Source organism: Python bivittatus, unplaced genomic scaffold (assembly GCF_059951505.1).
Source record: "Python bivittatus isolate LINGU-HERP-01145 unplaced genomic scaffold, Pbiv_v1 ctg000690_np1212, whole genome shotgun sequence".
Classification (NCBI taxonomy): Eukaryota; Metazoa; Chordata; class Lepidosauria; order Squamata; family Pythonidae; genus Python; species Python bivittatus.
Genome location: NW_028277096.1, coordinates 16,534,720 through 16,557,764, shown reverse-complemented (window position 1 = coordinate 16,557,764; position 23,045 = coordinate 16,534,720). Strand labels below are relative to the sequence as shown.

The 23,045-nt window shown below is 42.3% G+C and overlaps 1 protein-coding gene across 1 annotated transcript in view; it reads right to left on the bottom strand.

Annotated features, from left to right (window-relative positions):
• NOS2 (nitric oxide synthase 2) overlaps positions 1-12,811 on the bottom strand; it is a 40,195-nt gene extending 27,384 nt beyond the window's left edge. Inside the window, exons 1-5 of the mRNA XM_025175618.2 lie at positions 12,675-12,811; positions 9,583-9,762; positions 6,584-6,665; positions 4,415-4,528; positions 2,484-2,632 (exon numbers count right to left, since the gene is read on the bottom strand). Coding sequence (XP_025031386.2) covers positions 2,484-2,632; positions 4,415-4,528; positions 6,584-6,665; positions 9,583-9,701 — 464 coding nt within the window. The 5' untranslated portion in view covers positions 9,702-9,762; positions 12,675-12,811. The remainder of the gene's footprint in view (positions 1-2,483; positions 2,633-4,414; positions 4,529-6,583; positions 6,666-9,582; positions 9,763-12,674) is intronic.
• Between the last annotated feature and the right edge of the window lie 10,234 nt (positions 12,812-23,045).

Genomic DNA, 23,045 nt, shown 5'->3' with positions numbered 1-23,045 from the left:
GCTTTTAAGATTAGAAGCAGTCAGCAAATGTCTGCAAACTCTGGCTCCAAATGGTGACATTAAAATACAGCTTTCTAGATAGCAGAGACCCTTCACCTAATGGCTTGGTTCAACCATTGCCATACTCCATGGTTTGTTTAACCAGCCACAATTGGTAGTTTCTCAAAATGCAAAGCCATAAGCCATGGTTTACTAATAACAGTGGCTGGATTTGATTGGTTAGGGTTTAAGCACAGAATATTAAGCACATATTCTGTGCTTAAGCCATAACCAATCAAATCAGAATATGTTTTTTGAGGGGGGGAGAAAATCTATCTATGTGATCACTAGGAGTCAAAAACAAATTGATGGCCCGTAATCCATCAATCAATGTTTCAGTGCAAGGAGAGAACCATCAGTGACAAGTAGTCCTGCCTGTTTTATATCATTGTTCCACTGCTGCCCTCAAAACATTAAAAAAAAAAAGTGCATGTATATTTAGAAAGCTTTGGATTCATTTCCCTTCTCCAGTTGCATGATTAATTATTCTTCTGCCAGCCATAAATAGGCACAAAAGCGTATTAGTCTAACACAGTGTTTCCCAACCTTGGCCATTTTAACATGTATGGACTTCAACTCCCAGGGTTCCCCAGCCAGCTTGATGGGGAATTCTGGGAGTTGAAGTCCACACATCTTAAAGTGGCTGAGGTTGGGAAACATTGGTCTAACACATGGATCTCATCTAAGGAGATATACTGTATAATGCCTGGGTTCACACAATACGTTAAGTCATTGCTTGCATTTACCATGGTGTGTAGAACAAGCCAAGATGGCTATGTTCACATACAGCACTAAGCCAAAACCAAGCAAACTATGTCATACCATACAGGATGCGTGAACCCACTTGGCTTGAGAATTCATAGCTCTCCAAGGTCTCAGAAGCCCGTCCTAAATTTTGCAAGACACTAAATAATACAGGATGTTGTTATATTACACGTAAAGCAGAATATATAAAAAGCAAGCATCGGAAGTTGTTTTCCTGTTTCACTGCTTTGATTCTTTGTTTTTATTTTATAAGTCTGGGAACCTGCCCAACATCTCTCTCTGTGATTTAAAACCAGAATAAATGACTGGCTTCAAAAAAGGCTTGGGCCAATTCATGGACATCGTGGGGATCAATGGTTGTTAGCCTTGATGGCCACTACCTCTGAAGGCCCCCTGCTGGGAGACCAGTGGGCTTCCTTGTGGAATTGGCTGGCCACTGTGAGAACAGACTGCTGGATGAGATGGGCCAGGGATCCAATCCAGCAGGGCATTGCTTATGTTCTTATATATACCTAAATAGGTGTTTCTCAACCTTGGCAACCTGAAGATGTGTGGACTTCCAGAATTCACACGTCTTCAAGTTGCCACGGTTGAGAAACACTGATCTAAATGAATAATTGCACAAACAGATTTCAGTCCTGTAGGCTAAAAATGGCCTGCTGAGGTCTCCATCTGCCCTGCCAGATCCTATTAGCTTCTCTTCATCTCTCTTCCTCTCTTTTGATCCCTCCTGGAGTTCAGAAATTGTGTTTTTAGCACTAGATTTCTAATCTCTTGTCAGCAGCTCTTTGGAGATAACAAGGTCAGCGCTCCCAAAACACTCATTTCTGTGCATTCTTCACCCTTCCTTTCCAGCCTTGAGAGGCAAAGTTTTCTGCACATGACAGATTTCTTCCTTTCAAAGGAAGTGTGGGACTGCTCCAGACTCCCTCTGCATGAAAGAATAGCTTAAGGAGAGCAGGCGGTAGAGCTACCTATCTCTGAAGTTAACTCCCTTTATCTGACTTGGCAAGGATGCAAGAGCTGAGATGTGGCTTCAAAAAAGGCTTGGGCCAATTCATGGACATCGTGGGGATCGATGGTTCTTAGCCTTGATGGCCACTACCTCTGAAGGCCCCCTGCTGGGAGACTAGTGGGTTTCCTTGGCAGTTGGTTGGCCTCTGTGAGAACAGACTGCTGGTACACTGCGCCCACCTTAGGTATCTGACACAAGAATGTCACGTGCATCATGACATCATACAAACAGCACCAATCACACAATTTGCAAAGGTATATAATTTGCATTATCTCCACAAAGGTGTCAGACCATGAGGGACATCGCTCGTCCCTCTCCCACAGATGCCCAGAACATTTGTTTTTGAGGTTGGTTGTAGGATTATATGCAAAGCAGCTTGGATGTCTGAAAGCACTGTTTAAATATAAATGTTCTTCTTTAACTTTTCTATATTCTGAGTGAGACCTTCCCTGATCAGTGAGTATTCACACCTGCTCTTTCCTTGTGTCTCACATACTTAAGACAATATAAAGACAGTTTATTGCCCTGTTAGCCCTGCAATTGGGGTAACAGTATCATGCCAATAGCAGCCTGATTCTAGTTTTTCCTTTAAAAAGGTCTTCCAAGGTTGCAGAAAGGAAGTGAATCACAGGTTGAGCTCAAAATAAACAAAAAAACTACTCACTCTTGAAGGGTGTTGTAGAAAAGATGGATAAACTCAGTTGCCTGGAGTAGTAATTTGTCTCTGGGGATGGGTTCATCTCGGGGACCTCGGACTAACCCTTTTGGATTCATGAGAGATCCCTGGCAAACTTTGGTCTGACAGTTAAGAACCTGGGAAAAAATACGTACAATCAAGAGAGATGGGTTAGCAAAGACTTCCAGAATTAACGGCCAACATTACAATAGGCACAGCCAGAATGTAGTTGATGGCTGCAGGGTTTAATGCCCACCCCAAAAATATTGCCCTTACAATGGAAAGTGCCGTGTGGAATAAACTGTTCAGAATTTCAGATTAGTCTAGATTAGCTATGGATGACTGTGCTCCTGAGAATACCGTGGACAGCCAGGAAAACAAACCGATGGATCATTGAACAAATCAACCCAGAGTTCTCCCTCGAGGCACCAATGACCAGGCTCCAATTATCCTACTTTGGATGCATTATGTGAAGATCCAGCTCTCTGGAGAAGGCCCTGATGCTGGGAAAGGTGGAAGGAAAGAGAAGAGGAGGAGGACTGGCAGCAAGGTGGTGATGGGTACACCGATGGAAGACATGAAGGGCCATTTAACAGTTTTCTGTAATGTTTAATTGTTCATTGGGATTAATAATGGGTTGCTATCTCTGGTAATGATAAATGGTTAGATTTTTTGTCCTTTTGTAATGTTTAATTGTTAACTGGTATTAGATTTTGATTATTGAGGGAGGGATTAGGGGAATTACGTCTGAATGGAAAGAGGGACTAAATGCTTATGTTGTTAGTTATGCCTGTTAATCTTTGCACCTTTTGTTGATTAGTAAGGAGAGCTGAAGATTTAGAGATGGGTCTATAGAAAATGGGGAGAAGTATGGAATGAAGATCTATTTCATTTGGTTCTATTTTAAGAGACAGTGATAAATCGTAAATGTTGTATATCCTTGCTGGGGATGAAGGGGGAAGTTTCCTCTTTTTATTTTTATTTGGGGGGATTTTTTTTCTTCTTTTCTCTGCACTTTCTTTTATTATTATTTTTAATGTAATTTTGTATTAGGTTTTTGTATTAGTGTTATCTTTCTATATAAACTTTAATAAAATTATTGGGAAAAAAGAGGAAGACCTGAAGGGCCAGGTTGGAAACAGATCATCTTGGAGAAGATCTATCTCTGTGGTCACTAGGAGTCAAGAACAACTTGATGTCACATAATCAATCAATCAATCTATCAATCAATCAATCAATCAATGAATGTATGACAGTTACAAGTGATGGCTTCCATTCACTGAAATGTTAACTGTACAACTTTGTATGTATGTATGTATGTATGTGGATATATGGCCTTGTTTTTGTTTTTAGCTCTTATAATTTTGTGTATTCTTTTTATTTTTCTTTGTTTTTGTGTTTAGTTAATTTTAAAAAGTGGGGGAATATGACTGCAAGATTCTAGTGATAGGATCCAAGAGTGAAATGGTAGCATTCCAACCCCTGTTCTGTGCAGGAATCTAACCAGAAATGTCCCTGAGAGATGCTGAGCCTCTGCTTGAAACAAGAGCAGTGAAAGGAAGGCCACCACCTTCCTGGGCAATGTGTCCCCCTGCAAACTTCTCTCACTAGTACAGCTTTTCCTAATTTAACAGGGAACTCCTTCCTGTAACTTTGAGGTTATTACAGTAACAGTTGTGGCTGGCAGTTGGGATGACAGGTGGTCCTATGTGACAATCCTTCAGGTATCGTATCTCCCTCAGCTTTCTTTTTTTTTAATATATAATATTTATTAAGAATTTTAAACAGAAGATAAACACTAACAAGCACTAATCTCCCTCAGCTTTCTCTGAGCAGAAGAGGTCTGATGGGGCAGCTTCAGCTGTGCATAGCCTGCTAGAGAGCCAGAGCAACACTCTGAGTCTAAGCATTTCTCTTACCTCTTTGGCCTGATGGTGCAATGCATCTTGAAGGAGTGTTCCAGTCTCCCAGTTTTTAATTTTTAAATGCCTTGGGCATCTAGATGTTTGTATGGTATTATTTTGGAGAAGTTTCTGGGCAGAAAAGAAACCAAAAACAATGAATTTGATTTGATTTAGATTTGATTGTTGCCCTTCCTATGTCTGTCTGTCTGTCTGTCTGTCTATCTATCTATCTATCTACAGGTAGTCCTCACTTAATGACCACAATTGGGACCGGGAAGTTGGTTGTTAAATGGGATGGTCATTAAGCAAGTCACCACATGACCAGACCCAATTTTAGGACCATTTTTACGGTGCTCGTTAAACAAATCACCATGGTTGTTAAGTGAATCATGTGGTCATTAAGTGAATCATGTGGTCATTAAGTAGTTGTTAAATGAATCCAGCTTCCCCAATGGATGTTTTTTGCCAGAATTTGCTTAATGACCACATGATTCGCTTAACGACCACATGATTCGCTTAACGACCAGAATGATTCACTTAACAACCATCATAAAAAGGTCACAAATCATGATCATGTGACCACAGGGAATGGTGCAATGGTTTGTGATGGTCATAAGTGTGAGTACAGGTTGTAAAGCACTTTTTCCAAGGCCATTGTAACTTTGAACCAGTGTTAAGCGAGGACTACATCTATCTATCTATCTATCTATCTATCTATCTATCTATCTATCTATCCATCCATCCAATAGAAGCTATTTCTTTTTATTTTCTCAAGAATTCTTTTCAAGGGCACCAAAGCTGAGGAGGACATTGAATTCAACATACAACCTTTTACCTGAATACCTATAACCTGATACTGTACTACATTTTCTACCGCGCACAATATTCTGAACATAAACAAACCAAGTAGACCTGAGCTGATGCTACACAGGAAACTACAAAAACTTAATCAAGGTTAAAACTAATCATGTTTAGCATCTAGATTTGTAACTGACCTCATTATGCACGTTTCAGTGAACACAGGATTGGGCACTCTCTCACAGAAACATGGAATTGTAGAGTTGGATGGGACCTTAAAAGTCTTGTAGTCCAGCCCCCTGTTCAGTGAAGGATCTGCTAGGGCAGTGTTTCTCAACCTTGGCAACTTGAAGATGTATGGACATGCTGGCTGGGGAATTCTGGGAGCTGAAGTCCACACATCTTCAAGCTGCCACGGTTGAGAAACACTATGCTAGAGCATCTCTGACTGATGATCCTCCAGCCTCTACTTGATGACCTCCAATGAAGAAGTCACCATATCAAGTGTCATAAGAACAGAAATTACTGACCTACATTAATTCTGAGCCACAGTGATGACAAAATGACAAAAGTTCATTGAGGTGCATGACACAAGCTTTTCCCTGTTGTACTTGCATTGCAAATTGCCTAATGGTCAGACTAATAAATCTCTGTAACAAAAGTATAATTCTGGCATGCAAATTCAGAAATCCAAAACCCACTTGGTTTGGAGCAAACCCTGTTAAACTTTGTAAGGTTTACTTTCAAGTAAATAAACACAGGATATTGTGCTGTATTAGGGGAACTGCAGAGTTACCTGGGTTTTAAAACCGTTTATGCCACAATGCCCTGGCTGACATGTAAAAGCAAAACCATAAACCATGGTTTATGTCAGCTCTTGTGGTAAGCTACATCAGGAAACAGACTCTACAAGGATCATAGGAATGCTACAATTTGCTGTCGGGTATAACAGCAGAAACTTGGAAGCTTGCCAGAGTTTTCCTCTGACCTCTTTCATACCAAAGAGAATCAAGGCAGGGTTATCTTGGGTTTCTTTCTCACACTTTCCCCTTTCCCAGGACTGAGATGTCATCTCTCCTCCCTTAATGGCTCTTGCATTCCTTCGTAAGGTGATCTCCACATTACTCTATGGTAGACAACCCATAATGGCTAGATTCATAAAATTCATTTTCTGCATATAAAATATGCTGAAGGCCAAATTGAACAAATTACATCTGAGCATAGCTCTTGGGATTCTGCTGCTCTCCAGATGAGGCTGATCATCCCATCATCCCTGCCCATTGGCCTCTTGGAGGGCCATCTGATCCCCACCTTTGCTTATCCCTGTATTTCACAGTCTTAACATCTGCTGTTCTTTCAGTAAAGGGACCCCAAAGCCAGACTCACTTCTTTTGCCTTCTCAAGGAGTGTGATGCCATTAGGTTTCCTGCTCAGACTCTTAACCAGAGCACCATCCTGCTTTGCCACACTAGAAGAAAGGAGAAATAACAATCCTTTATGAAGATATGGGAAATGCTTGATGGTGAGGCATTCAGGCTATGCTAAATAAGTGGGTAAGATCACTTATTTCCAGAGAAGAGAAAACCAAAAACTGCCAAGTTTCCCCTGCCCTTTAAGGTGACCCTATTGGTGAAGAATGGTTATATGATGCCCTGACCTGGGTGGAACATTAAAAAAAAAAAAAAAAGAGGGATTCCAGCTAGTAATGTCCTCTCCTCTGGAGGCCATCTTCCTGGGACATTAGCCCAAGCAATTGTAGGGAGCTTAATAGGATTCCCAGGGAGGTGGGGTGGGGTGGGGGCTATAAAAATTAATTACAGCTTGCTGAGTTTTATCCTATATCACTTTCATTTGTATCATCCTTTCTTGAAGTTGCATACGTGGTTCCCTACTGTCCCCATTCTTGCTAGGAAGTAGGAGATAAAGCAGGCTGAAAGAGACTGGTCCAAGGTCACATGGATAGCTTTCTGGGTAAGATGGAGATCTGAACCCATATCTCCCCAGATTTACTTTTATGCTTTCCCAGAGTTGAAAGAGCATCTCAGAAGAAGGTGGTAACAGACTGTTTCCTATCTTGCAGCCAACAGAACTTCACAGATGTGTCCATGAAGTCACTATAGGTAGAATTTGTCTCATGAGATACCATGAGGTCATGGGACATCATGGGTAGAGGTGTATCCTAAAGATGGTGTTTGGAATTGCACCCTCTTTATTCCTTCCCCCAAGGATTTCTGTACTTCAGTTATGGTTGCAACCTACATTGTGCTTTGTTTTAGCTGGTCCCATGGGCAAAACATGCTGGGATGTTGTCAGTTTAAGACCCCAGCTTCTTTTCCTTGGTCCCTCTCCTAATGAAATTAAGACGGTTGGAAAGCAGAGCAGGAAGATATAAACACACTTGAAGAGCTGGGCTCCCCATTTTCAAAACAGAAGCAGGAAGAATATTTTTCTTCGCAATGGTCCCAATCAGTCAGCCCTTCTCTTAGTGATTTCAGTAAAGGAAATCTACAGTTGGGCTCTCTCTCCTCCATCCCCCAGTTCTGACAGCCTGTTCATCCAGTTGCTGTGTAACTACAAGCTACATGCATGCCCTAATTGAGGGCCAGCTCTCCCTGGGTTGCAAATCAAGCAAGCCAAACTTGCATCAAGGAAGCTGGGTTGAAAAACAAGGTGGTTTCAAGCAGATTGGTGGCTCTGGAAGCAAAGAGGGAGCTGGCGCTATTCCACCACCACCTAGAGCAGTGTTTCTCAACCTTGGCAACTTTAAGATTCGTGGATTTCAACTCCCAGAATTCCCCAGCCAGCATGGTTGTTTTCTTGCAAATGTTTCATTACCCAGCTAGGTAACATCTTCAATGCTAGAAGGGAGCATTGAGAGCAAACCCCACTCCCTTCTAGCACTGAAGATGTTACCTAGACAGGTAACAAAACGTTTGCAAGAAAACAACCAAGCTCAGAGAACCCCAAGGACTTCACAAAATGAATGAACGAATGAATGAATGAATGAACGAACGAATGAATGAATGAATGAAGTAAATAAATAAATAAAGTAAATAAAGGCAACGTGACGAAAATGTAGCTGAGTTTTCTTCAATGCCCTTCCAGCGGGAGTTTGCAGCCCTTTCAACCCAGAGAAAACCAAGCCTACAGCACAGTTGTGCTGGAACATGGGACATGAAGAGAGGGAGTGGGAAAGCAGGTGTGAAAGACCTAATGAGGGTCCCATTGCTTTGGTAAATCTGGGAGGCTAAGCAGGAGCTCCCTGGGGTGCTGCTGGTGGGTAGAGGGGGTGCCAAGCCAGGGCACCACCCAGTGAGCTAAACAAAGAATCACGTCAAGCTGCCTCTGATATCGATGGGGAACAAGCTGGTTATAGGAACAAAACAAAGACAGGGAAAGCAATTCACAGAAAGGATGGCTTTGGGGAATTAACTGGGCGGATCTTTCAAAGAATTCCAAACCCGGGCTTGTTAAGAAAATAGCTGTGAATTTCATTGCTTTCCGGTACAATATAATAATAATGATTTTTGAACTCGTCTCCCTTCCTTTTCATTTCGAGGCTGGCTGAGGGAAAAGGATTTTTTTTTACTTATCACATTTTCCCACCCTTCCTCTAAGGCGTTTCCAGTTGAGTCTGTGGTTCTTTTCCTTTCACCGTTCTGTTCTGACGACGGTCCTGTGAGGTAGGCTGTAGTGAGAAAGAGGAGTGGACCCAAGGCTCTCACCCGGTACCATGGCTGAGATTTTCCTAGACTTAAGATGCCATCTCCATGTGAATGGGTTTCTGCATCTTCTAGAGCAGCGTTTCTCAACCTGGGCAACTTTAAGATGGGTGGACTTCAACTCCCAGAACTCCCCAGCCAGCATGCTGGCTGGGGAGTTCTGGGAGTTGAAGTCCACCCATCTTAAAGTTGCCCAGGTTGAAAAACACTGTCCTAGAGTTATCCAGCTATTGTTCCATGGTTTGTGATGGCACAAAGTGAAGGGGGTCAGGTTTCATTTATTTACATATGAGATTTATATCCCGCCTGTCTTTTTAGAACATAATGCCTCCTCCTCTTTTCCCCACAACAACAACCCTGTGAGGTGGACTGGGCTGAGGGAGAAGGACTGGCCCAACATCACCCAGTTGGCTTCTGTACTTAAAGGAGGACGAGACCTCAAGGGCCTTCACCACTACACCAAATATATCACCTCCCGAAGGGCTGTAAGATGCTACAAGATGTGACAAGTGCAAAGAGGCATTAGAGTCAACATGCCAAAAAGAGAGCCGTGATTGGCGCGCATCTCTGCCTCCTCCTGGTTCTTTGCCATTTTCAGGTAGAATCCAATTCCTCAGATAGTTCCCGGATTTTGAGCCGAGAAGAACCGCAGAGCAGCCTCACCTGTGGACATTTTCGCTTGCTTCTTCCATATTATTGTTGAGATCCATTTCTTCCCACAACTTGGTGTGATTGGATGGAGGCACACAAAGGAACGCCCAAGGATACCTCATTCTCTGCATAATCTAGACCAAGGTGGTTTGGATGCTGGTTAAATCCTAGTTAAGCATGGTAAGTCTCTTTCTGCAAAGGAAAGAAATAGCAGGCATGAAGGAACGAAGAAGATTCTAGTTGCTTTAAAGACAAGGGAAGGTCAGGGGTGTATGGGTGGGGTCAAAAAAGTCAAGATTGCAGCCTTGTGCATAAAAGGGGGGCAAGGCTTCAATTGTGTGATTACACATGGGTCCCACTACAGACTGCCCTGGAAGTGTGTCAATCTCAGAAAAATGTCTCTCAAATGTAAGCCATTAACCCATACTGCATTCCATCGTTCTCCAGTTGTCCACATCATCTTAGACTTTGTATTGAATGCTCTAAAATACACCTTTTAGATGCTGATGTATATATTTGCTAACTTTGAAATACGGCAAGTTGTGTGCGTTTTCCCCCCACCCCTTCATTCTGAACCTGTGTCCTCAAATTCTACCCAGACTGCGCTACTGACTGAAACAATACCCCAGCAACAACAATAATTTGGTTTCAGCATCCTGAAAAGCACTTGAGTGTTTACGTGTGGATTTCGGAGCACTTTAAAGTTGAGCTTTCTGACTTCAGCACTGAATTTCTATGAACAGTTTAGTGTTTGGAGCCTCAAATGTTTAACCAACTCTTGACATATATAGAATTAGAGCAATTAGTAACAATATCACCCCACAACTCTGTGTTCTCCAAAATGTCCAAAGTCCCTAACTGTTATATCCTTTCTCTGGGTCTGAACAGGCTAACCCTAGCAAGATGGAGGGGCTGTGGGTTTGAGGGCCCCCGGGGTGGGGTGATTTGCTATCTTTAGTTCTGGACTGAGTGGCACTACTCCAAACAGAACTGGCGTGCCAAGCGGGCTTTTGCCCACCTTCATCTTATGTATCCAGCTCCATCAATCAGGAACTGTCATCTGGCTAGATCTAGCAAGTGGTCTTTTTTGTTGCAGCACTTGCCCTCTAGAATACCATCCACCCTGAGATCCAGTTGGCCCCAACTCTACTGGCATTTTGTGAAGCCTTAAAAATGTAGCTGCTTTCCCAAGCTTGGAGGTCGGGAGATTAACTGGATCTGAGAGCTGGATCTGCTATTTGTAATGGATTGTGGTTCTCATTTGTGTGCATTTACTAATGTTTAGCTATATTTGACTTTTAAATCCTCTATTACAGTGTTTCTCAACCTTGGCAACTTTAAGATGGGTGGACTTCAACTCCCAGAAGTCCCCAGCCGGCTGTAGAATTCTGGGAGTTGAAGTCCACCCATCTTAAAGTTGCCAAGGTTGAGAAACACTGCTCTATTAGCTGCCCAGAGTTGCTGTTGCAAGCTGGGTGGCCCTGTACATTGATTGAAAATACAACTAAATATTTTGCCATTTTCCCCATTATGCAAAATACAATTCCCTTGGCAGTTGCTGCCAAATGACCACATTAATGCTTCAAGGCCTTTCAGATGAATATGTAGAAAACAGATATCCGACAAGCAAGCACTTCTGCCCTTCTCCAGGGCTATTTTGACCCTGGACTCTTTTGTGCTGATTTCCAGGAAGGAAATAGGATTAAATAAAGATTCCACATCGGGCTTAAGATAGTGGTACGTTAGCCAACAAGTTCTTCCTATGTTTTTCACAATCAGGTCCCATTAAGAAAAAGTCCCTTCCTGTTTTTAGTAGAAGCATAATAAATCCTGTTAATTCTGCCCCTCTTATTGCTTCCTCTTCAACCCAGGTAGGGAGAGAGGTGATGAAGTCTCACCTACGTTGGTTGATCTCAAAACGCTAAGCAGGGCCAGACCTGGTTACTCCTTGGATGGAAGACCAAAAGAAAAACTCAAGGTGGTAAGCTAGACTAAGAAGGTAAAACACAAAACAAAACACCCCTAAAGATGCCAAACTTTTTCTGCACAGGTGCAAGAAAACCACATGGACATATCTAGGGTGCTAACAGAACTCAAAGGGGCATTACCTTCTAATCTTCAACCAGTCAGCTCTCATTCCTGCAAATGGGAGAAAGCTTTCATTGTTGGCTTCCTTCCATTAAAAAATGTAGAGACACCATTATTTTGCAATGTCATCAAAAAATTGGGGAAAATACAGCATGGAAACGAACAGTTCTCAGGTAAGATGAGTATTATATGGCCAAAGTAGTCTGTCTGTCTGTCTATGTAACTATATTAATTAGATTTCTAAAGCACACATTACCATAGTCTTCAGGTGGTGCCTGTTTGTATGCGTGTACATACACCCATCGAGGTACAGGTAAGCATATTTAACCATATTGCTATCAATGGACAAAATTTGGGTTGCAATCCCAAATCTCATATTTTCGAGGAAGTAAACCTCCCTAAATAGGGAGGGCTATGAATTTAAACAGAGACTTGTCATTCTTAATGCATGTTAATGTTGCAGTTTGCCAGAAGAGAGATTAGTCTCCTTTTCAAATCATCCACTAAATACTCATCCTAAATACCACCACAGATGTTATGTTTTATCGTTATGAAAGTAACATGTTGAATGATCCTTTCTTTAATGCAACCAGTGGAGTTATAATGCAAATCTACAAATGTTTATTTTTAAATTAGTCCAGAAGTGAATGGATTTGGGCAGGACTGAATCCAGAGTTTTCTTTTAAAAAAAAAAAAAAAAAAGACCTTGAAAGATAAAATTAAATGCCATGCTGTATATTTATGAATCACAAAAGAACATCAGATCATTGTGCCATTTCATCTGATGAAAGTGAAGTAGATTGCTTTTGAGAGAGAATCCAGTGTATTTAATTTTTAAAAGGCACGGTAATGATTTCTTTAAAGAGTTTACTCAAAGGGTTGCTTTGTAGACCACCTATTCATTTCCATGTAAGAAACCCCCCTCCCATGCATTGAAATCACCCACAGTCTCTATACAAAATTCCAGTCAACGTGAAGAGAAGTCCAAGGAAAGCTGTGATTTCACATGAACTTACCAGAACCGAGAAACTCAGTGGGACATGTTTCTCAGCATAAGTGCCCGGCTGCAGATACGAAATCCAGAGCTCTTGATTTAGTTCCTCCTCCTGCCTTGATCAGATTTTCAAAAATCACTTTGGAGCGGCATCTGCCGGACCATCTGCCTTGTTGAGGGTAGTTCCTAGATCCTTCTGTAGTCACCTGGGCACTGCACGACCTAACAGACGAACAACGTGCCAGGAATTGGCATGTTTCATAAGCAAGCATCAGTCTTCTCTCTCCAGCATTTTAGCCCGAGACGATATTGGCCAATGTCTTGCGTGCCTGTTTCTCCCGGCCAAAACATCTACACTGACCCAACTTGAGAATACTCTGCTGCTCCCCGCAGGCAAAGGCTTTAAACATTTCTTTTGACACAGCTGGCAGGAGAAAGGCATCTTACCTTGAGCACTTTTTTTCCCTTTCTTTCTTTAACCCGTCGATTGCAAGAAGATCTCTTCCTCTCCAAACATTCACCACTCATGGGACCATAAAGCAAACCCAATGCATTTTATATCCTCTTTAAATGCAAGCAAAGATACGTGGGGAGGAAAATCCCCTACTTTTAAAAGATGACAGATGAGTCACCTTCGACTTTCCTAGCACATGAGCAGGAAGTGTAGCAATACAGTCCCCATTATCCCCAGCCAACCAGCATGAATATTTAGGTTCATTTATTTATTTATTTTTCCTCCCAAATTTCAGCAGCATCTTGTGATTTACTAACTAGTGAATTTCCAAGACCCAGCTCCTCCAGATCAGATCCTGTGGATGGGAATTAAGCGACACATTCATGGATTAGGACAGCCTGCACCACACGTGACTACTAAAAGGTAATTCTTAACATGACAGAAGAAAAGAAATCCCTGGACGTAACTGCAGTAATTGTATTGCCCTGATATTTTACATTCAGTTTAAAGCATTTTTTTTCTTTGACTCTGCTTACTGTTTCTCCTATCCCCATTCACTTTTTGGAGTGTGGTCCTTGGCCAGCCACTGAAAGATTGGGCAGCCCTCAGACCCCCCCAAAAGTGCTGCCCCTCAAACTATGGTATGCCTAGTTATCCAGTAGTGACCAGTTAATCTGACATGTGACTAGACAATTTGTGACTTTTCAGAGCTTATTGGACTATGCTTCCAATTATCCTTGATCAGGGGCTGATGAGCAATGGGATCTAATAATATTTGGAGGGCCACTGGTGCCCCATCTCTGGTTTAATCCTAACCTAAGAATCTCTGCTTAAGCTATTGGCTCAGTCACATAGCCCTTTTACCTGTTCCTGAATTAACCCATGTTGCAGGTTCATAATATATATTTTATATAGCTCATATAATTGTCTATTATATGAACTGTAAAGGGAGCCAGTTTGGTGTAGTGGTTAAGGCATCAGGCTAGAAACCAGGAGACTGTGAGTTCTAGTCCCACCTTAGGCATGAAGCCAGCTAGGTGATCTTGGGCCAGTCACTTTCTCTCCACCCTGGGAAGGAGGCAATGGCAAACCATTTCTGAAAAACCTTGCCAAGAAAACTGCAGGAACTAATCCAGGAGGTCGCCAGGAGTCAACACTGACTCAAAGGCACCAAAACAACATAAAGGTAATAATTTGATCTTGAGCCGACCTGCTTAAGCATGTTGAACATATCCAATCTTTTTCCTTTCGCATTGGGGTCAACCTGTGCTGCAATTGCTTATCCCAAGAGGACCAGAACTGATTGGCACAGATGCTCTTCTCTGGGAAGGATCCAAGCCGTCTGATGAAGAATGCCGCAATACGAATGCTGGCAGATCACGAACCAGCGGGCTAAAAAAAGCAAGAAGGGGGGAAAAGTTACTAATGTTAGAATCCCAACCATCTGCTTGGAAGGTCAGCTTCAGAGGCTGCTAGACAAGTTGGCTGCGTCTCCATGCAATTCTTTATTACTGATCATCTCCGATATGGAGGAGAACCTCCAAGGGAACAGGCAGGGATGCTTTTTAAAGAGGCTTTCCCTTGTCTTCTTTTCTGTCTGGCCCTTTGGTATGTAAGCCAAATGTTTGCTTGTTTTTGAACTTGCAACATAGAAGGGGTTCTTTCTGAGAGTGTTTTGTGAACATGATTTTGTGAACAGCCAAAGACTCCATTCAGATCAAGCAAAGCTGGAGAGTCATAAGAAAAGCAGGTGGGGGACTTGGCATCTTTCTAGATTTTTAACAAAATAAGAACACCAGAGGGTTAACAAACTGGTGGCACTACAGCATTAGTGTCACCTGACAATGGTCCCCATTGAATCTCACGGTGATGATAATACAGTACCATCTCAATTTAATGGACCATTAATAAGGGCTGTCCATTAAATCCAAATGTCTGCTAAACCTGAATGTAATCATCTGCATAATTACATACTTATGTAAATTCCCCCCATTGTCTGGACTGAATTCAAATTTAGCATACTTTCCCATTAAATGGAAGTGAATAAACTCACATTTTGTCTGTTAAATCCAAAGTCCCTTAAATCGCCATCTGTTAAATTGAGGCTTATCTGTAATAGAAAGATTCAGCAAGGCTGAAATTGCACAGGACCCATCAGGGGTAAGACCCATGAAATCGCAGGAGATTTGCGTATCTGTCCTGTTCAATTTCAACTTTTTTTTATTTTAATTTTTTGAGAGGCTCTCACTGCATGAGATTGCAACCCAACTGAAGTTCAGAGAACCTGCTCAACCCGGTTACTGAATGAACCCATTTTCAGGGCTCATCCACCAATTTTTATCTTAGGAACATTCACCCGCTTTGCAGCAATGGCTTGCTGATACATCTTGTTTGTTAATAGTTGGACATCAGCAAGTGAATTAAATCTTTTGCAGCAGAAGGGCAGGGCAGAGGACTTTCAAGCAAACAGGTCCCAGTTTCTGGAGTTATTCTATGATACAATTTTAATTTTATGGGTTGTTTATATTGTCAATTTTTAATTCAGACAATATGGTTGTCAGCATCTGTATAGGATAAAAGATTAAATTGATCTTTCTATCCTTTTTTGCTCCTATTATTATTATTATTATTATTTTATTTCATAAGTGAAAAAGCACGAACTTTCCCCATGTCACATGTCAAAGAGTTCCATAACTCATCTCTGAAAAGGTCCTTTCTTTTTTCTTAACCTTGCAGAAAGCCAAGGAAGATCCTTCCCGGGGTCACCATGTCATATTTCCTTCCCTTTTTTGTTTTTTTATGCACATGCATTTTTGTTTGCAGTTTCCCTTAATGTTCTGTTTTTGCAAATAGCTTTCCCTAACATAATGGCAATATAATGACAAAATTCCCTAAAATAGTGATAATAAATTTATGTTCGTAAATGCCTGTGTTTTTGTACAGATTTTCCCTAATATATATTTTAAATATATATGTGTATATATATATTTTGTGTGTGTGTGTGTGTGTGTATAACAATTCCCCTCTCACCCCTATGGGTGGTACGTGTCTTCCTCAATCTGGGGTCCTCTACCAGAGGCCTGGGAGTTTGAGGGCTCTGCCTTGTATCTTAGCCGTTCCTAGCACTGCACTCTTCTGGACAGAGAGCTCTGATGTCGTTCCTGGGATCTGTTGGAGCCCCTCTCCCAGCATAGGAGTCACAGCCCCAAGGGCTCCTACCACCACTGGGACCACTTTGGCCTTGACTTTCCACATCTTCTCTAGTTCCTCCATCAGGCCCTGGTACTTCTCCAGTTTCTCATACTCTTTCTTCCTGAGGTTGCTGTCACTTGGCACCCCTACATCTATCACTACCACTGTCTTCTGGTCCTTGTTTACTACCATGATGTCTAGTTGACTGACCAGTGCCTGCCTGTCCATCTGGATGTCCCACAGGATCTTAGCCCTGTTATTCTCCACGACCTTCTGTGGAATCTCTGATCTGGACTTGGGAGGGTCTAGCCCATACACTGAACCAAGTAGCTGGCATTGTGTGCAGATGTTCCTGTACACAATGCCAGCTACTTGGTTGTGCCGTTCAGAGTATGCTGTTTCTGCCTGCATCTTACACCCTGCCACTATGCGTTGGACAGTCTCTGAGGCCTCTTTGCACAATCTGCACCTTGGGTCCTGTCTCGTGTGGTAGACCTCTGCTTCTATGGATCTGGTGCTTAGTGCCTGTTCTTGTGCTGCTATGATCAGTGCCTCAGGGCTGTCTTTTAGTCCAGCCCTTTCCAGCCACTGATGGGATTTCCCAATGTCAGCCACCTCGGCTGTCTGTCGATGGTACATCCCATGCAGGGTCTTGTCTTGCCATGGTACTTCCTCCATATATAGACATAGACATAGACATAGACATAGACATAGACATAGACATAGACATAGACATAGAAATAGACATAGACATAGACATAGACATAGATCTTTTAAAAATTTATATATATATATATATAAAAATTGGGAGCACCAATAACTAAGTTTTGGTTTCTGCATTTCAAAAAATGCAGAATTAGATATGTTTGATCACATTTCTTGCCCACACTTAGTAGTGCAAGTTATTTTTCACTTTTGTCAAGACAAGGCTTGGCTCCTTTTGCGTTGCTTCAAAGGGCCACGAAACCTGATGGATAAAAAGTGCCAGCGAAAGAGGGGGAAAAATGCATGCATAAAGAGAAGTTATACAATGTTTCTTAACATTTATCTCTTTTTTTAATTAATCTGTTAATTAAATTACTGTTTGGAAACCGCTGGATAAAATAAACCTCATCTGAAAGTCTGAAATACCGTATTTTTCAAAATGCATTTTTGCTGCTTTCTTTCTTTTTTTTTAAAGACATTGTAAGAGGAGAGTCATGTTTGTCTTTGGTAGCCAAACATTAGGAGTCTGCCAGCACCTTTTCAGACTAACAAATTTTATTCAAAGGCATAATAAAATGAGTTCATCTGAAAAGGCGCTACCTGATTCCTCCTGATTTTTGCTTTTTTTAGAAACTGTGTTAAGCTTATTTTGGGGCTTACATATGTTTGCATTTCTGGCTGAGAAAACATGCCTCTGCTTTTCCACAATCCTGCCACTGAAACTGAGGGACAGGGTTGGAGTGAGGATTTGGGGGTGCCAAATGGCTTAGGAGCTACACGCAACTGTGATCTGCTGGGTTGCCCCCCTCCTCCCCGAGGAAAGAACTTCAGACTACAACTGCAATTCTATGAAGTAACTTCCGTGGAAATCTGTAGGCTTTCTGGGGGGAAAAATCCTGTTTTTATAGATGTATTGTTTGATCGCCTTCCATACTCAGGCCAATAAGAGTGATTTCATCTGGCAGCGTTCTTCTTTTGTTTCTTAGAATACAAAAGTTGGTGGCTTTCCACAGGCTGCCTGCAAAAAACCCGCACGCTTTCTGAGTATCATGGGGAGGCAACACAAAGGCCGCTCTAAAATGTTTGAAAAACAAATGGCATTGGAGCACCCCGCTGAGTGGACAGCCTTGAGATAAAGGCCTGCTAATGTTTTTGAAAGAAAGTGTTTGGACGGCATCAAACACGTTAGGATAACAGTTCCTAGGGAAGCTGCACGTCCAAAGCATGACGAGATGCTCCAAACCAGATTGTGGCAGGAACGTTTTCCATTAATTTCATTTTTTTCAGGTGAATTAAGATGCTTGCCCAGAAATCTTCAGCTGTCCTGTGTGGTTTGCTGGAAACTCTGGTTGGGCAGAGAGATGAATCAGTCTGTTCTCTACCCTGCCCAGAATGAATGAAAGCCTGGCCAGCCTACAAACATCAGGGTGGGAAAAATAAGTAAGTGAAAATGCACGCCAAAAAAAAGGGGAAGGGAGGGGAGAAATTGGGAATTGACTCTGTTTTCAGAACGAGAAATAAAGGCAGCCTCAAGTCATTTGCTTCCTAGTGATTTCATGGACACATCATGATGTTTTCTTGGAAATAATACAGAAGGATTTGCCAACATTTTCTTCTGATTGTTTTTTTTGACTTCCCAGTCTAGTCTATAGCTGTGGGATCGCCTGGTGATCTCCCATCCAAGTCCAATCCCGCTTACTTTCCAAGCCCAGAGAAGGCCATCCAAGCGCTATGAGGCACCAGGAGTTTTAAGAACTATTTTGTTGAAAAGCCTGAACAATTTCATGAGATTGATTTATCAGTGTGTAGGCCGTCTCTGTCCCTGGAGGAGCTCCCCCCGGTGATGGCCCAACTCTTGTGCATTGTGAGACCGGCAATTTACAGGAAACCTCTTGGACATGTTGGGCTATGCATTCTGTTACATCTAGTTCTGGTGGAAGTGGACGATGGGAGTTACAATTAAGGAGATCAAAACTTGGTTATCCATCAGCTTTCACACTTTCCAGAAGGTTTGATCCTGCCAAGATGCTGCCTGTTTCAAAGGCCTTTGAAGAGAAGAGGAGATGAAAATGGGAAATCGAAGTGTCCATTTTTGTGTAGATGAATTTAAAAAAAAGTTGCGCAGGTTAATGCAAACATGGGAGGGTAAAAGATTTATGGTAAGAACACGCAAAGCCAATAAACAGCCAACCCGGGGGTTGAGAGGCTGCCTGAAGCCCCCGGCTCCCCAAATGGGAGAAAATGGCAAAATTCAGGGGTACAAGTTTCTAAAAACTACACATTAAGGATAGGAATAATTGTGGGGCGCCTTCTGGATGCAAACTCACCCCATTTCCAGGTTCCTCTCTGGCGCCTGGGGGGAGCAGTTTGCAGGATGGGGAAAGGAAGGGTTTGCCTTTCAGAGGCTCCCGGGTCATTCCCGCTTAACCCCATACAACCAGAGTTTGGCACAAAACATTTCCCCCACAGGGGCTCTGGCAGGGAGAGGTTAAAGAAGTCAAGATGGTGGCCATGCAATGAAAGTCCCACCCCTTTTTCACATTGCAGAGACATCAAAAAGGTGTAGGACTTCAGTCACACAGCTGCGGCCATGTTGACTTTTCTGACTCTCCCCTGCAAACTCCCCTGAACGTGCACTAACCTGATGGCTGAACTTGATCTACGACTGAGGTTTGCAAAGGTTTCTTTTGCTTTTATTTGTTTAACCATGGTTTTAAATGCTAGTCGTATTTTAAGCCTGCACGACTACTACTTTTTAAGCAGAAAAGCGAGGGGGGGGGTGTTAAATGAGCAAATAAAGGAGGAAACCGGACTGCTGTGCACTTCCAAAGAAAAGACTGGCACTTTCTCTCCAGGGAAAAAAATGTCAGAGTTATGATCAGAAGCCTTGGGCGTGCCCGCCCTCCTTGACTTGCCTTCTACTTCTTGACACAGTTTCATCACACGTTGCCAGGCCAAAATAATAATATTAACAATCATATTGTTCCTGTCTGGAACACAGAGGCAAGATTATCTTGGTTGCTGGACACACAGAGACTGAGACTGGGTTAGCTGTCTTGCCACATCTCTCTCTCTCTCTCTTTCTCTCTCTCTCTCTCTCTCATCTATCAATGTATCATCTATCTATCATCTCTATCTCCATCTATCATCTATCATCTATCATCTATCATCTATCATCTATCATCTATCATCTATCATCTATCATCTATCATCTATCTAATCTATCAAACATTAACTGAAGAGATGAGATTTAAGGTAAGAACCAACAAGAGAGTTAAATCTCAGCTCAGCCAAAGGCTACCTGGAGCTGAAGCAGACCAGCCACAGCTGTTCCAACAGTGTCCTTATGGGACTGCCCGGAGCAAGGAGGAAATTAAACTTTAAAAACGCATCAGAGAAAAATCAACCCCTCTCTCCCAGCAGCAGATATTTTTCATTTTTTTGTCAATCCCAAAAGTGTGCATTTGTTCAGGCTAAAACCAAACTGAAGCATGCATTAAACAGCAGCTGGCAACAAAGGATGAATGTAAGATTCTGCAAAATTTGGCTTCGGTAGAAATATTCCAAAAGGCAATTTTTCCTTATCTGAAAGTCACCAACAAAAAGGGCCTTTTGTTAGGTAGATGAGAAACTCTTATTATCAAATCCTTGACTTCTTTAGTTCAGTCACAGATGTTAAATGTTGGCCTGTGTCATCATTTACATCTAGATTAATTTCTGTTAATTTTTATGATGCTGTGTGGATGCAGAGACAAAGATGACCTTAAACTAAGCACAACTCCTGCTAACTACATGGACCCATCCATGCACCTGCTTAGCAGATGTGTGGAAATGGCTGGCCTTTCTTTTCTTCCAAGGTGACATTTTGACTTCTAGGTTACCCCTGGGATTTCTTAGTGGTCTCCCATCCAAGGCCCAATTTTGCTGAACTGAACACAGTGAATGGGTGTAAACCAAGTTAAGCTGTTATTCTACTTAGATTAATTTTGCACATACCAGCCAAGAGTACAAGATAGATCTAGGATCTCTTGGAAGACGAGGGGCAAATCTCTGATCAGGAAAGATTTCCAGTTAGGTTTAATAGCTATAGCCAGGGTGCAATTTAAGCTGCTAAAACCAAGCGAGTTGCTAATGAAAACCGGAATAGATTTATGTGTGCAAAGTGCCGATTTCTCAATGTTACTTCATTCCTCTTGAGTACTGTTTTGCCTCTGGCCCCAACAGATGAAACCTGGGGTGGAATGGGAGAAAAAATCCAGTAAGCCCAAAATCTGCCCAGACCAGGCATTGCACAGGCTGAAGAGACTCCCCCCAGGGTCCTCTTTAACACTTCCTGGAGCTGCTTGGGATTGAAACCAGAGTCCTCTGCGTCAAAAGCACCTCTCGTCTCCTTGCAGACAGTGCTGGGACCCCAGGAGGAGCCTTTCCAGCATGTGATCGTTGTCCGCGGATCCTCTTCTGTTTTGCGGGACGTTGTCTCTGTTTCCTCAGCTCCTTTTATCTAACCAAAAACCCCCTCCACACTCTTGCTAAACATATTTTTTTATCTTGAAAAAAAAGTAACATAAAGAGGAAGGTTGTTCCGCATGACTGGGGCTCAAGTTCAGTCTGTGTCAAAGTTAAGTGTGCTTCAGGAGCACAGGAGTTCCAAATGTTTCTCTCAGACTGGGTCTCTCTAGCTGTCTGCTCTTAATGGTACGAGCAGCTTTTTTGACCTGTCCCTTCATCACCACTTCCTCTTCTACTTTTACCCAGTGTAGAAACTCTCATCAGGTATCTGTCTAACAAGTGATACCCAGAATGTCCTGCAACAGTAACAGACTTCCCATTTTGTAGGGTTCTCATGCAGTCAGGAGCTCTGCTTCTCTCTGCTCAGCGCTGAGTTCTTTGGGAGCATTTTTTAAAGCAGGTCAGGAAGCAAGTACAGTATGATGCCAGATGGTGCAAAACTCCCTAACTCCACATACCTGCTAGCAGCATCACAAGGAGCAATGATTGATTGGGAAAAGGATCATGGAGTCATGATGGATAACTCAGTGAAAATGGCAACGGCCAGGTTAGCTGAGGATTATGGGAACAGAGGTCCAACCCATGCAAATGTGTGTGCGTAATGAATGTTTGAAAATATGTTCATTTGATTGCATAGTTAATGGAAGCTGGAAAATGGTACAATTTCCCTCCTGTTCTGTTTTTTTTTTTTCTCCTTTGCCACTTGACTCATCCTATAGAGTCTGATGAGGGGCAATGAAACATTTGAACAGAAAACAGGAAAAAAAATTGCCACCAATTTAGGGTGGTGCCTAGATGCTGGATGGCACTAAAAACCTGGAAATTCTTCACCCAAAAATAAAGAGGAGAAAGAAAATAAACCAGGGGAAAATTGGGACACCAATTTGCATGAAATTGGGACACCAATTTGCATGAAGCAGAAGCTGGAAATGCAGTTCAGTTTGCCTTCTGGAAAATAGTCTGTGAGAATGCCCATAACTTGCTTTCAAAAATTCCCAGTGAGGGTACAAGCCCCCCCTCTCCCCTGACATGCCTGTCTCATTCCTGTCATAAAAAGATATATTTGCAAGGCATTACGTCTAGTCACAAATTTAGAAATAACGGCTGTGATATAAAGAAGAATAAAAAAAAATCTCACTATACTGGTGAGAACATAAAAGTTGAGAATATGTGATGGCAAGTTGGCTGCCATGGAAGACCTGCTGATTCACAGAATGGCTGCCATCACAAAACATATGTGAAAGGTTAAATGAGCCCTCCAGAATGTTCTCTGCCATCCTTGGGAATTTTAAAGGACTGGTGTATCCTTGGAGAAATATCCCAGCCTGATCTGGAGAGTTTTCCATCTCTGTGCATTTCCTTGCCTTCGTCTGCCACATGCCCAAGCGTAGGAGAAGACCATTCCTACTTGCCACCTGTGTTGCCCCCAAAACTGTAGTGTCCCCAAATCTGTACTTGTGATCCTATGAGGAGTATTTGTTGTGTACATCTTAAAATTGGGTGATGCTCTTTTGCTGCCCAGAAATGGAGGGT